Source organism: Sarcophilus harrisii, chromosome 6 (genome assembly GCF_902635505.1).
Source record: "Sarcophilus harrisii chromosome 6, mSarHar1.11, whole genome shotgun sequence".
NCBI classification, from domain to species: Eukaryota; Metazoa; Chordata; class Mammalia; order Dasyuromorphia; family Dasyuridae; genus Sarcophilus; species Sarcophilus harrisii.
This window is the reverse complement of record NC_045431.1, coordinates 10,971,872-10,985,718: the sequence shown is the minus strand read 5'-3', so window position 1 is coordinate 10,985,718 and position 13,847 is coordinate 10,971,872. Positions and strand designations below refer to the sequence as shown.

The 13,847-nt window shown below is 37.0% G+C and overlaps 1 protein-coding gene across 5 annotated transcripts in view; it reads right to left on the bottom strand.

The window, feature by feature from the left end:
• SLIT2 (slit guidance ligand 2) overlaps window positions 1–13,847 on the bottom strand; it is a 338,313-nt gene that overhangs the window by 81,084 nt on the left and 243,382 nt on the right. For all 5 annotated transcript variants that reach the window (XM_031942954.1, XM_031942956.1, XM_031942958.1 and 2 more), the window contains 5 exons: window positions 11,577–11,727; window positions 9,876–9,950; window positions 6,605–6,748; window positions 3,656–3,799; window positions 1,675–1,841 (listed from right to left, as the gene is read on the bottom strand). In XM_031942954.1, coding sequence (XP_031798814.1) covers window positions 1,675–1,841; window positions 3,656–3,799; window positions 6,605–6,748; window positions 9,876–9,950; window positions 11,577–11,727 — 681 coding nt within the window. The remainder of the gene's footprint in view (window positions 1–1,674; window positions 1,842–3,655; window positions 3,800–6,604; window positions 6,749–9,875; window positions 9,951–11,576; window positions 11,728–13,847) is intronic.

The following is a 13,847-nucleotide window of genomic DNA, read 5'->3' as shown; positions in this document are numbered from 1 at the left end:
AAACTAAAAAAAAGATCAGGAAGGAGAAAAGTATAACTAAGATTTATAGAAAACTATACAAACTAAACTAAAAAAAAAAAGATAGGGAAGGAAAAAAACATAGCTAGATTCCAATTAGTAAAACTAGTGAATCCCAATATTCAAATCTAAACTACTCCAAAGTAAAATATGGAAATTATTTCTAGCCCAATGAAATTTCACTGTGAATTCAAATTATCTGACCATTTCATTGGCTTCATTTTTTACACTAATTAGGATCTGGCAGGAACATAATGTCAACTACTTTCTCTATGTGCATTATTCTATGCTGAATTTTAAAAAATAGCTAGATGAAAGAATCAACAACTGGCGTTTAATTTGCCAATAATGACAGTATTACTACTACTGATAATTTTCCATTTATACTAGACAATCTGTGACATGTTGTCACACATATTATATATCTCATTTTCTCTTTGCAACAACTAAACGAAGTAGGTAGGGCAAGTATATTTATCTCTATTTTGCAAGTGATGTCCCTAAGGTGGAGAGTTTAATTAATCTTCCAAAGGTCACATCATGATACAGCCGAGATCAGAACCATGAACTTATATCTTACATGGACTAACATCTTAGTTGTTAGAAACATGGTTATGATTTAATTTTCACTATACATAGAGACATATATTGTTGGATTAATCAACATTTTCCTTTATAAAAAACCCCTTGATAAAGAAGCTTCAGTAACAGCTACAGCAGCTCACATGAGTATGATCCCTTCAGATTTACAAAATGGTTTCTTCACAGTAGCCTTATGAGTCAAGCAATTCAATTATTATTATTATTGTTCCTGCTTTAAAAGATCAAAAAATCATTTCAAATCATTGGCACAATAAAGTAGTTTTGAATCTATGTCAATTATATAGATAATCACTACTTTAGAATCAGGAAATTTCTGAAAGCTGGAAGAATTTCGTGGTATCCTATCTTCCTTTCACATCCTAGGATGAGATGTCCTGTTTGTACTGCCATCTTGATCAAATTAACTGTATTCATGAGGTTGTGGACCCACTGAAATTTGGAAGTATCACAGTAGAAACCGAGGTCTGAAGACCTGTTTAAGTTGACATCGTTATTGGCAGAAAGCTGGGACTTAGATGTGAATCTGTTTTTTAAGAGTTCTAGGCCACACTGCCAATACAGCAGTATAAATATTAAAAAGTGATCTCTTAAATATTCAGAAACCAAATCAAGCCAAATCACATGTAAAAGTATAGCCTGCGGAGTTTTAAAAGAGCCAGAAATTCTGGAGATATACTTTAGCTGCTTCGATATGTAACCTTATCACTGAAAGAGAATATTTCCTGAATTGACTATTATCTTGGATGATTTTGTCGACATGAAAGCGAAGGATCCAGCCATGTGAAAGTTTCACTGACCAGATATGTGGGATGAAGCCATCTACATAGTAGACCCTGAAAAATCCTGCATGAATTAATTCTATTCAACCATCATTTCTAGCACATTGTACCGAGGACTTGGCTTTAGAGAAACGGTTTAGCTAAGACACTGTTCCTGTCTCCCTGGGACAGGATATAGAAGCAAATAATTATGATACAAAAGTGCTCATGATAAATGAGACCACAAGAACATCCAACGAATGAAAATGCACAAAGAAACATCTGTATTTCTTACCATCATCACAAGTAAAATCCTGAATTGCAACATCCTGGATGGGAATCTCTTTTAGGAAGTAAGGTTTCTGACATCGAGGATTTCCTGTTACAATGCGTTTCTTCCTAAGCCAATCTCCCAACCAAGCCAAGTAGCAGTTACAGTTAAAAGGGTTGGCCAACAGGTTTCTGAGAACCATAAGTAAACAAGACAGAGTTTAGTTAGGACAACTTTATTTTCTCACAAAGCACAACATATTAATATAAAGAGGGAAGACTTTCCCAGAGCCCATTGTTTTAGTTCCTGTGAAAGGAAAACTGTAGAAAGCAAGGAAGAGAGAACTGGGGAGAAATGTTTTGAACTGCTTCTCTCTGTTTTGATATTCTTCCCCTCTCTCATTTATACCCAGGTACATACCACATACTAGATTTATTTTCTCTGACTCAAACATTCCATTTATACTTGGGGGAGAAAAAAATCCCAGAAGAAAATCCTTCAAGTGATTCTCTACAAAAAAATAAAGTTGAAGGCAGCAATTTTGGATTTATGCAATGTATCTTGATATATCTCATTTAGAAGTAATTTAAACTTGTCTGAGATCTGACTTGCTGTCAAACTATCCTGCACTGATAATGCGGTAATTCAATATAAAGATGAAGGCTGATTACTTTATATTATTGGGTTTAACCTGACAACAGCTATTTCATTAATTTGTCATCTCAAGATTTCCATCTCTTATTTGCTCCAGAGAATAGGTTTCCCATCTAAAGTGACAGCTGAGTTGATTACATGCCAGTTATAAAAATGAATTTACTTCTACAAATCCCAATACTTTTGGCATCTCACCACTTGAACACAAACCTATTGACAATTCCATTATTTATAAACATGCCATCTTTAATATGCACAAATTAGTCACTAGGTGTAAAATGTCACATTTTATGTGGAAAGAGGATTAAGTGCTTTACTGATGGGTGCTCCCCTTGGAAATAATTCTGTTAGTGACTTGAGCTGTGAGAAACAAGGTTTTTTTTTTTTCTTTTCCATCTTCTCCAGTAACCTTTATTTCCCACTCATTAAATTATAACAATATATTTAGATGCAAACCACTGCTTGGAAATTAATCATTTCTAACACTAACATGCGGACTATGCAAGGTATGAATTAAGTTGGAGGTACAATATACACAAATACTCTCTGAACATCAATAACACTTTCATCCCCAGTTGTTTTTCCTAAGGTTATAAGAAGTTTTTTTCTTCACTAAACTCTAGGAAATATTTCACTAATGATTTGCTCCCAAGCCTGCTATCAGGTGACTTAGGACCATAGATTTTAGAGCTGAGAGGTATCTTTGAGGGTTTCTTGCTCCACTTCCTTATTTTAAGAGCGAGGTGCCCAAGAATGAGAGAGAAAGAGTCCAATTCTTTAGGTGACATCTTTGGTCAATGCCAGAACTGGGATTAGGACATAAGTCCTGCCACCCTAAATCCAACATGGCTTCCCCTGCTTTTAAGGTTCCCTTTTTAGTATGCCGCCGCACTGGGAACTACTTTTATGACCTACTTAACTAGTATTCTTTACATTTCAAATGCCCAAGTCAAGGTCATATTGTGGGGGTGGGGAGTATCCCAAGAACTTTTCCATTTCAGTAGCATCATGTTATAAGATGTAGAAATTGTTCCATTGGCTAGACTGAATTATTCATCAGTATTGTTACATTTCTACTTGATTAAAGGAAGTGATCTATATTTTTATATGGAAGACAAGTTTTAGAGTGAAAATAAGCAAAATTCATCAGTCTGTCACTTTGAAAGAAAAATGCATAAGTAGTATCTTAGATACTAAATTTTCCATCCTTTTTAAAAAAAAAAATTACTATCTGTCTCATGAGGATGTGATATTGCTACTGAGACATTATTGAAAATATGCAACTAAATATTTAATTGTCTAGTTCAACCAAGAAACCAAGTTTAACTAAGACGTTACCATCGATACTCACAATGTGGATAAGGAATGGAGGGTATCAAAGGCTCCTGGAGCAACTGTCGTAATTTGATTGTCATACAAAGAAAGCAAACGTACAGAACTGAGTCCGATGAAACTATCATTCCCTACGCAGGTTATGCGATTACTTCTCAACATCCTGAAAAGGAATGGACATCGTTACAGAAATAATCATATTGACATAATATCTAACAGAAATAAAGAGCAAGTCCAAGCTATAGCATTTCATTATGATAATCTGTATAATTTATTAATGAGAAGTATATTTATTAGCAACTAGCATGGTGCTTATTAGTGAAACATTGCAAAAAATGGTACTATGCCTGAGTTTAATACAGCTATAACCACACTCTTATTTCCAGGGCTGCTGTCATAAAAAGAATTATACTTGATTATAAGAATTTCATTATTAGAATTCCAATGTTTATTACCATATATTATTATTACTATGCTTCTGCAATCATGATTTCTTATAACGAGCTTTTTATAACAGTGCAACAAAAGTGATTCTGCCCATAAAGCAGCTGAACTGTTTATCTCTTGACTGAGAAATCCTTTAAGAGGCAAAATTTTGGCTGATTATTTGTGATAGTCTTCATATATTCCTGCACCATTTAAAAAAACCAATTTTCCTGTTCATGCCATGAAAAAAAAATGATATAATACACTAAAATACTGAAACAAAGGGATAATTGCACTTCTCTGAGATGCATTTAGAATATTCCCGTACCTAGAGAATCCATCTCAACTACTGAAATGAACTGGGGTCCTGACTTCATGGGGACTGAAGTAAACACGGTAAAGGGTCAAATGTCTTTATATGGTTATACAATACATAAAATCGATGCGACTTTATCAGCAGCAAGTCCCATGTTTTAATAGGTAAGTGCTGGGAGGACACCCGAGGCACTTGGAATTTGATGGTTTGTCTGTAGTCACAAAGGCAGAGCATTATCCATATGATCCTTCCAGATCTGACGCCTGGGAATTTATTCGCTCTGCCATTTTGAATCGATATTGTTAAAAGCAAGTACTAGTAGGTGGACCTAGTTGGGCTGTTCCCTGTCTCTGAAACAAGGGGGAGTCGTAGTTTAAAATTTATCTTCAGTCTTCTGAAGAGGTTGCCATCTAGAATCAAAGAATCTCTGGGCTGGAAGAGACTTCAGAAGCCATCTAGCTAAAACTGTACCCGGAAAGGAATTATGTCATCGTGGTTCAGTTTGGGGATTTTTTTTCCCCCAGTCACAGATGCGATTACCATCCCTGTTTTGCAGATGAGGAAACTGAGGCAGAAGGGGGTTTAAGCTCTGGTACTGTGGACTCCAGAGCCATTGCTCTAGCCACTGCACACCAGCCACCTCGTTTGCCTTTGGCTAGGGCCTAGAATGAATTTTAATGCGTACACATTGCTCTACCTGGTGGCTAGATTCCAGAAGCACCTTCAACTCCTAATGCACCTGAGGCAGATGGTGCTGCCATGGAAACCGTGTGCTGGGCTCCTCCCTGGAATGCCCAGGGTCAGTGGGAAACAATGGGCCTCACAGTAAGCACCCAGGCATCAGATCAAGTATGATCATGTCTGCTCGGATGAACTGGAGTAACGGGAAAGCCTTCCCCCAATTAACATGGGTGTGGAAGTTTAGGCCAATCTGCTTTATGAAGCGTCCATCAGCCGTCATGGTCTCAGCTACCTGGCCCGGCTTAAAGGCAGTGAGGACCAGAAACCCATACTTATGGGGGCCGGGAGTTTCCTGATATTTAACACAATGAGTAAGGAGGCCAGGTAAAGGCTGGACATATCAGACCTAGGCTAGAAGGTGCTCTCAAAGTCTCATTGTACTTTGATACCCTGCCTCGGTCCTTAAATTAGATGAGGAATCTTCAAAAACACTGTGCTCGTCAGGAAGGAGAGAGGGAACAGAGAAGGAAGCAGCCTTATAGGTCTGCTTCCCACGCCTCATGGACCGGTACCATTGGTGCGAATGAGCTACACACAGGACTGACGAGGAAGAGAGCAGTGGCCTAGATCACATTCGGGAAACAGACGTTTCCAACACGAATTAATCAGAGGTCCTGTAAAGAAGAAGTGCTGATCAGACCACTGGCCTTGATAAATGGTCTCCTATGATTTCTGTGGCTGACAAATTAATCATGCTCTAGCTTACCTTAGGATGGGCATTTCTGAATTTAGCCAGCCTGGTCCTTATCTTGCCAGGAAACAGGCTATCAATTCGCTTCCTGGCCATCTCTACACTTTGCCATCCATCCATATCTCACCCCTTTCTATCTTCCCTTTTATGGGCTGTTTCTACATCACTATGTAGGCTCCCTGAAATCAGGGACTATCTTTCCTGGTTGTATTTGTACACCCAGCACTATTTATCACAGTACTGGGAATACAATATGTGCTTAATAAATGGTTTGTCTGTTTATGTCTCATTCATCTATCTATCTATCTCTATTTCTTTATCTATCCACCCCTCCCATCCCTCCCTCTCTCCCTCTCCTTCTTCTTCTCCCTCTCTAAAAATAAGAAACCTACCGTTCATCAGCAGGCAGGTATTTAAAACCATTTGCATTTAGTAGGACTACTTTAAGTTGCCATCCACTGGGCATAGACTTCAAGAATGCAAGATTATCTCCATATAATCATATGATTTCATTTCAACAACTCAGCAAGATAATATTTTATTTTCCTACTAAATTATGAGCTCATTGAAAATAGGGATTACATTAATTTCCATCTTTGTCTCCTTAGTACCTTGCACAGGTATGAAAAGATTAACAAATTCTTGCTAAATTACCCATCAATTTTTGTACCTCTTCCAGGACACAATAGGTGTAATAAGTAGCTGCTGAATGAATGTTTGCTTGTCTTAAGTCAGCACCATTTGTGAGAAAAACTATTCACAAAAAAAGTTACAGTGAAAACAAGGATGCTTACAGAGTTTTCAGGCTTTCTAATCCCTTGAACATCTTATGGCGAACATTTTCCAACCGGTTACTAGTGAGAAGAATTTCATTTACGCCAGAGGCTCCTTCAAATGCTCCTTCTTCAATATCTGTGATCTTATTGTTGCTGAAGTTTCTAAATGAAGATCATCGCAACAAAGAGAAATAGTTGGGGATTTCTTCATGATTATTAACAGGCGTCAGAAATAACACTAAAGAGTAATTGTATACTTTATCTATATTTCTATATTCACCTATCCATGTATGTATGTCTCTCTCTCTATATCTCTCTCTCCCTCCTTCTTTCCTTCCCTCTCTCCCCCCACTCTAGAAACATCACAAAACTTTTCAGGATTTCCTTATTCCACGCTTCTAACTCTGAATAAATTGCCAAAATCTGGACTGTTATCCTACATGAGAAAAGACAAGAGAAAAAATGGTCAAAACAAAAATAACAAAAATCTTGATTACACTTTGTTTCCAAAGGTATATATGACATGTAAGATATTTTTTATTCAGAGACAAGGCCTATCTTTTATCCCTTTATAGTCACCACAATAAAATTGGTAAATGATCAGGAAATCTTTGTTGAACAAAAAGAAATATTCACGATGCGCAATAATGGGGTGATGTTTATACAGCTTTTCAAGGCTTGAAAATCATATATATATATATACACACATACATGCATACATATATAAATGCAAATATATGTTTAAATCAATATTTGTGTTATATTTTATATATAAATATGTTGGTTTACACATGCATGTATGTATTTTTATATATGCGTCTATATGAAAATTTACTTTTAAGAACCTAAGAAGCAAGTTATCTTTCATTTCCCTCCTGGATTCATATCTGACTTTCCAATCCATACTTGCCACCATGCCTGAGCTGCTTTTTCATTCAGGAAGGTTCCTCTATCCTTAGAAGCCCTTTCTTCATGGGTGAGTTCCTCCTAGAACCTTCAAGCTGAGGAAGGGCTCAGGCCGGCTTTCCTTCATTCTTCTAGCTTCTGATTCTGGACTTGCTACCTTGTACCCTGCTGAGTATCTTCCTCCTCTTCTCCCTCCACTTTTCAGTTTCCCTTCATGTGTTATGTTAGAATATAAGATTCTTGAGCAAAGATTGCCTCTTTTTTTCTTATATCTGTGTGACTTAGCATAGTAAATCCTTACCAAATGCTTCTTGTCTTTAAGACAGATACTGTGGGCAATATTATTCATATATTATAGATGAAGAAACAGAAAGAGCTAAAGTATGGCGACCGTGGGTCACATAGCTAGTAAGCCCTGAGATAGAATTCAAACCTATTCTTCCTTAGATTCAGAGTTCAATGCTCTTTTACTTAAACCATGTAACCTCTCTTGATCCCTCCACCTGTGACCGTTGGTTTACATCTGGGTAATTTCATCATTTTCCATGGGTTCAATTATCTCTAAGATGACTCCTAAATCTTTTTATCTTGTCTCATCTCTTTCCTGAATATTTGTTCTTCATATCTGGCTGCCAATTGAATAGCTCTATTCCCCACTGTAGCCTTGAATACAATGTCTAAAAGTGAATTCATCATATTCTATCTTAGACTTGACAAATTTCCAAACTTCTATTTTAACTATAATCCCATCGATTCTTCAAGCACAAACCACAGGATCATTGTCCATCCTTTCCCTCCTGATACATATCCAATTCTTTGCCATTTCCCTCCAATATAATGTAGGTTCCTCAGGGAAAAGGGCTATTTTCTTTTTGCTTTAACATTCCCAACGTTAGCACTTACTAGGTACCTTAAACGTATAAATGTTAATAAATGTTTCTTGTATTGAATTAGAGAATGTTTGCCGAATCCCTCTTATTGTCACAACAAATTTCCTTCTGTGTAGATATGTAGATGTCAAACCTTTGGTCAAGGCCTTTCATTATCTTGTTTTTCTGTAAGAGCACGCTTTTTCATCTATCTCCAAGTCCCCACATCGTTTAGTAGCATTTTGTCTTTCACAATTACTTTGTGTTACTTTCGTTTGTACATTCTCTGCTCTAATCATACTGGGGTCTCTTAACGGTCCTTAAATATACCATAAATTCTTTACCTTCACATTTTTGCCCATCCTGTTTCCTTTGCTCTCTCTCCCCCTTTGCCTGTTAATACTTATTGATCTAACTTAAATGATGGCTCTACTGGGAAGCCTACCATGATGTCCCAAGTCAATAATAACCTTCCAAGACTGAGTTCGCATAAATATAAAATATGTTACGCTAAACATCGTTGGACAGTATAATGATTTGTGATTAGGTGATATCCTGTTACTATGATATAAGCTTCATAAGGACAATCTCTTCTAAACTCTGCATCTTTTCTACTCTTTCATACAGTGTTCTATGGACAGCAAGTCCTTAGGACCCTTTTGGTTGAGAATGAATGAATGAATAAAGTCAGTCAATACCTCTTCAGAGATGTCTTTCTTCCAACTCTCTAACCCATTTCCCCAAGTGAAAGAATAAAGAAGAATGCTTTTCATTCCATTAATTCACATTAATAACATAATAATTAACTCAAAAATTAACAATTGTGCTACAATAGAAACTGAAGATCCCTTTCAACTTAGAATTAATGTATAGTTATGAGATATGAAATAAAAAATTAATATTTAACACATTTCTAAAAAAAGAACATGCCCAATTTCATTCCATCTAACGAATATTTGAACTATTCCCTAAGCATTTAAGCTAAAAGCTAGAATAAGTTTTTTTTAATCTGGAAATTGCTGAGTTAAATGATTTTACGATAAGAATTGTGGACATGAAGTGACAAAGATGAGCTAATAACAAGTCAGTTTTCCAATCATTTGATTTTGATTATTTTCTGATGAAAGTTTAATGAAGCAAAAAAGTCAAATGTTTTTTCCTGAATGTGCTAAAAGAGGCATTATCGGTATGATTTGGGGAGCAGTAAAGGAAGTTACAGAACATTGCTGGGTGCATTTCTGATGAGCTTAGATTGCCCCATTCCTGCTGTGTCTTCATAACCGACCAGCTGTCTAAGTCTAAAAGGAGATGCCCAGAGAAGCCATGATCGGTCTTGCCTTTGCTTGTGTCTAGACTTAGAGACAGGAGCAGTCAGCTCTGACCTCCATGCAAGAGCTGGCTCACGGGGGTGTGATCATCTGCTGGGAGAGCACTTTTCACTTTTCATAATTTTCAAAGACGCTAAGGAGAAATGCACATAGTGTGGAAAGAACATGAAAAAAAAATAAGCTTACATTTTACGTAGCTGAGGGAGCTTCTTAAAGATCCCTGTAGCTTCCAGGACGGTAAATTCATTATTATTGAGGCGCCTAGGAAAAAACAAAGTAACAAATGAGTTACAAAGTGAAGAGGATTCCTATCACTACTGATTAACAATGGATTTAGAAGCAGAGGGTCTGGGTTCAAATAGCCACCCCTGCCACTAATTACCTGTGTGACTGGGCAAATCACTTCACCCATAGAGGTGCCAATGTGCTCCTGGGTAACACAGTTAACAAGTACCTGCATACAAGGCCTTATGCTTGAAGCCATAAGAGAGTCAAAGTAGTATACATTCTTTTCTTCAGGGATTACAGTCTTATTTTAAAGACAAAGCACATATAGAGAGATAACTGATAATACAGGGCTATATATGATAAAATATCAAATGAGTGGTATAGATAAGTGGTAGAAGAGTCTAAAAACAGAAACACTGTTTTATGTGATTAAACTAAATATCAGTATCCAATAAATATGACACAAATTTAAAAAACATTCATATTAGAAATAATAAATTTAAAAATTTCATGAAAGATAGGAAAATCTAATTCAAAGATTAAGCTGTCCAATCCCCAATTTTCTTAACTATATATAGTACTTGTATATGAATTGTCAGTTTTTTATCTGTACTGAAATATTCTACTATTTGGATATTCTTATGGTCTGGTGAAAACTGTCATGGAGAGTTTAGTGTCTGAAATTCACATAATGCCTTTTATCCCTTGAACTCAAAGCAAGAGTTAATTAAAAAAATCATATTAGCCTCCCCTAATTAAACTCTCATAATTAACAGAAATTTCCAAATAGTGACTCCCATTAGCACTGCTAGTGCTAACTGCACAATGAACTGAAAACTGATTTCTTGAGTTCTCCCCAGGGGCAGAGGGATGAACTGAGATGCTCTCTAAAATACTAATTTACATAGAACAATGGTTATAATAAAGTGTATCAATTTGAGGAAATTTTAATTATTGAGAATACAACAAGAACATTGTAATTTCCATTAAATTAATTCTTTCATCTGGAGTCAAAAGACACTAGTTCATGGATTGACTCTGAAAATTGCTAGCTATGTAAACTGGGCAAGGTACCCCAACACCCTGGGCCTCAGTTTTCCCTAAAAGAGAGCTGGACCATGATTATCTTTAGGGAGATTTCTAGCTTTTAAGGTGCTTTTATGATCCCATTCATCTCCTTCCTATTACCAAGTAGTATCGTTAGGTCCATCCTATGGAATAATGCATGTGAAAAGCCCCTGTACATGGGCTATATCATGGGGTATGTGGGGTATATCATGCATCCAATAAATATGACACAAATTAAAAAAAAAACCATTCATATAGAAATAATAAATTGAAAATTTTCATGGATAGGAAAATTTCATTAAAAGATTGAGCTGTCCAATCCCCAGTTTTTTTTTTTAAACTATATATAGTACTTGCATAAAAATTACCTGTACTGCAATATTCTACTATTTGGATATTCTTAAGGTCTGGTGAAAACTGTCATGGAGAGTTTAGCATCTGAATTAATGCCTTTTTTCCTTATTACTGTAACGTAATATTATTTAGTAGTATACGTAGATGTACTTTTTTAGTATATGGTATAGATAGCACCATGAAGACATCGAGGGGCGTTCTTCAGGAGGGGAGCTGGGTAGGGTGAGATGGACTCACAGTTCTGCAGTGTACTGAGGGATGTGATCTGGAATCTTGGTGAGCTTTTGATTGGAGCAATCCACTGTAGTCCCTTCACAGCGGCACTTTTCGGGGCAAGCCAGATCTGCAAAGCAGTCTCCACTTAATTTTGATCGATAGTCTTCCGTGCCTATTGAGGAGTCAAACCGAGACAAAGAGACTGAGCGTAAAGTTTGGAATACTTATTAATTTTTTTGAAGGAAGGAAAAAAGAAAGAAAAAAGAAGTCTCCAGTTCAAGAGCAAGTGTATAGCGTGGGCAGTATATGGTCAGTACTGTGATACGACACAGAAACGAGGGTATCAGGAGAGGGTTAATGCAAGGGCTTGAAATTCACTAGGGGGAAAAATGTGACCAGATTCACATGATAGGATAACATTAATAAGTTGAGCTTTTCACAGCTGTATTTCCTGCTGATCCTGCTATGAGCCAATCTAGCCTGCTTCGCAGCTAATCACACAATTATTGCTCTTTATTCTCCCAGAGTTCATTATTCCTCTGAGTGAAGATTTTCACTGACATCCGTGTATCTTGGTATGTCATCTTTTTGTTTAGGGTTTTTTAAGTCCCCTTCTATGTCGCTTGGACTTTATTCAGTCTTCAAGACTCAGTTATGGCTCCCTACCTTACACATAATCTCCAAAATACACCGAACCCTCTTTTTAAGAATTTTGTTTTAGGAATGTATCATCCTGATTTAAGCCTCAGCAGCTTGTCATGCTGTAGAAAGCTGCGTGACGTTCCATGGTGCTTGACAGAACCATGTTTTACTCATACCTCACAACCACATGGTTAGATCAAGCACAACAGAAAATCTCGCCACATGATCATTACGGCATCCACTAGGCCAAGGATCAGACCAAGAGGAAAGACAAGGAATTAGGGGGGAAGCAACAGACACTGGCAGTGGGAGGCCCAGGACAGGAAGGACATGCATTCTCCTTGCAGACGCTTTGCCGCCAGAGTTCAGAGGGTTAGGGCGGTCTCTTTACGGGCAGGAGAAGGAAAGGCGGCCCCCGCGAATCCTCTCGCCTTTTCCCACAATCTACAGAATGCAAGCAGCCCCTTTCCCTTTTTCCAGAATACATCCAGGAAGAAATTCCAGGGAGGACAGAAGAAGCTCAGAACACCTTTGGCTTTTCAAACAAAGGTGTGAAGACTAAGACTAACGCAGTAGGAGGTGCGTCAGGATGGGAAGGCCGTCATGATTTATTCAGACGCTACGCTTTTACTTACAGCCCAAATGGTGAACTCCTGCAAAAGTAAAGATAGCCGAAAAGGAAAGAGTAATCCTATCTGGAGGTAATCGAGACATGCGACTTAACAGGTTTCCCCCTCATTTATAGAGGAACAAATGGATGCATTTGGGAGTTCTCGTGTGCAATACTTATTATTTTTTCCTGTGGGATGACAATTTTCACTTAAAATAAGACCACGCCTTCTATTTGTTTTTAATTTGTCATTCCTACAGGGATAGTGGAGAGGCTACAGTTCTGAACGGAAATCAAAGAATCATGAATTCTGGTGGCTCTGCTGAATAGCATCAAGGGACGTAATGATTGTCCCTCTTAGAAAGTAAGCTCCTTGAGGGCAGGGGCTATCTTTGTATCCTGGGCATTTGTCACAGTGCTTGGATCTTGAGAATCATGCAATGCTCAAATAACTTTTTATTTTTTTTAAGTCTAATTGCATAACATGAACATTGCAGATTTTTTTTTTTTTTTTTAGACCTTTCTATTTTGGTGACCCGTACCTAAAATTTGATGATTGGTCTGTGAGTTTTCAGAATGGAAACTTCCTCTGCTGGTAAGCAATTTTGTGATCTACTGTCATAGAGAAATGCCAGGGCACTGACTGAGTGACTTAGACTCGTGGTTTCCAGTCTTTATGAATGACCATGTATTAAATCTGTCGTGCTGTCTGTTTGTGAACTTTTTATAAAATAAATTTGACAATGTAAAATCCTAAAGTGCTACTGTACATGCAAACATTTAAACCAGTTTTTTAAAAGAGTCCACCAGACATGGACTATAGCCAGTGCTTTTAAATTAAACTTTCAGATGTGACCTAACATGTTATATTCTAATTATAACATTCAGTGTTATAATTTTACATATATAATATAATAATATAACAATAAATATAATATAATAAATATCTTGCTGCTTAGACATCGTAGGACAGGATAACTATTTTGTTTCTTTTATGAATAAACAGAGTTGAATGATATGTTTCAGTGACAGAAAAGTCC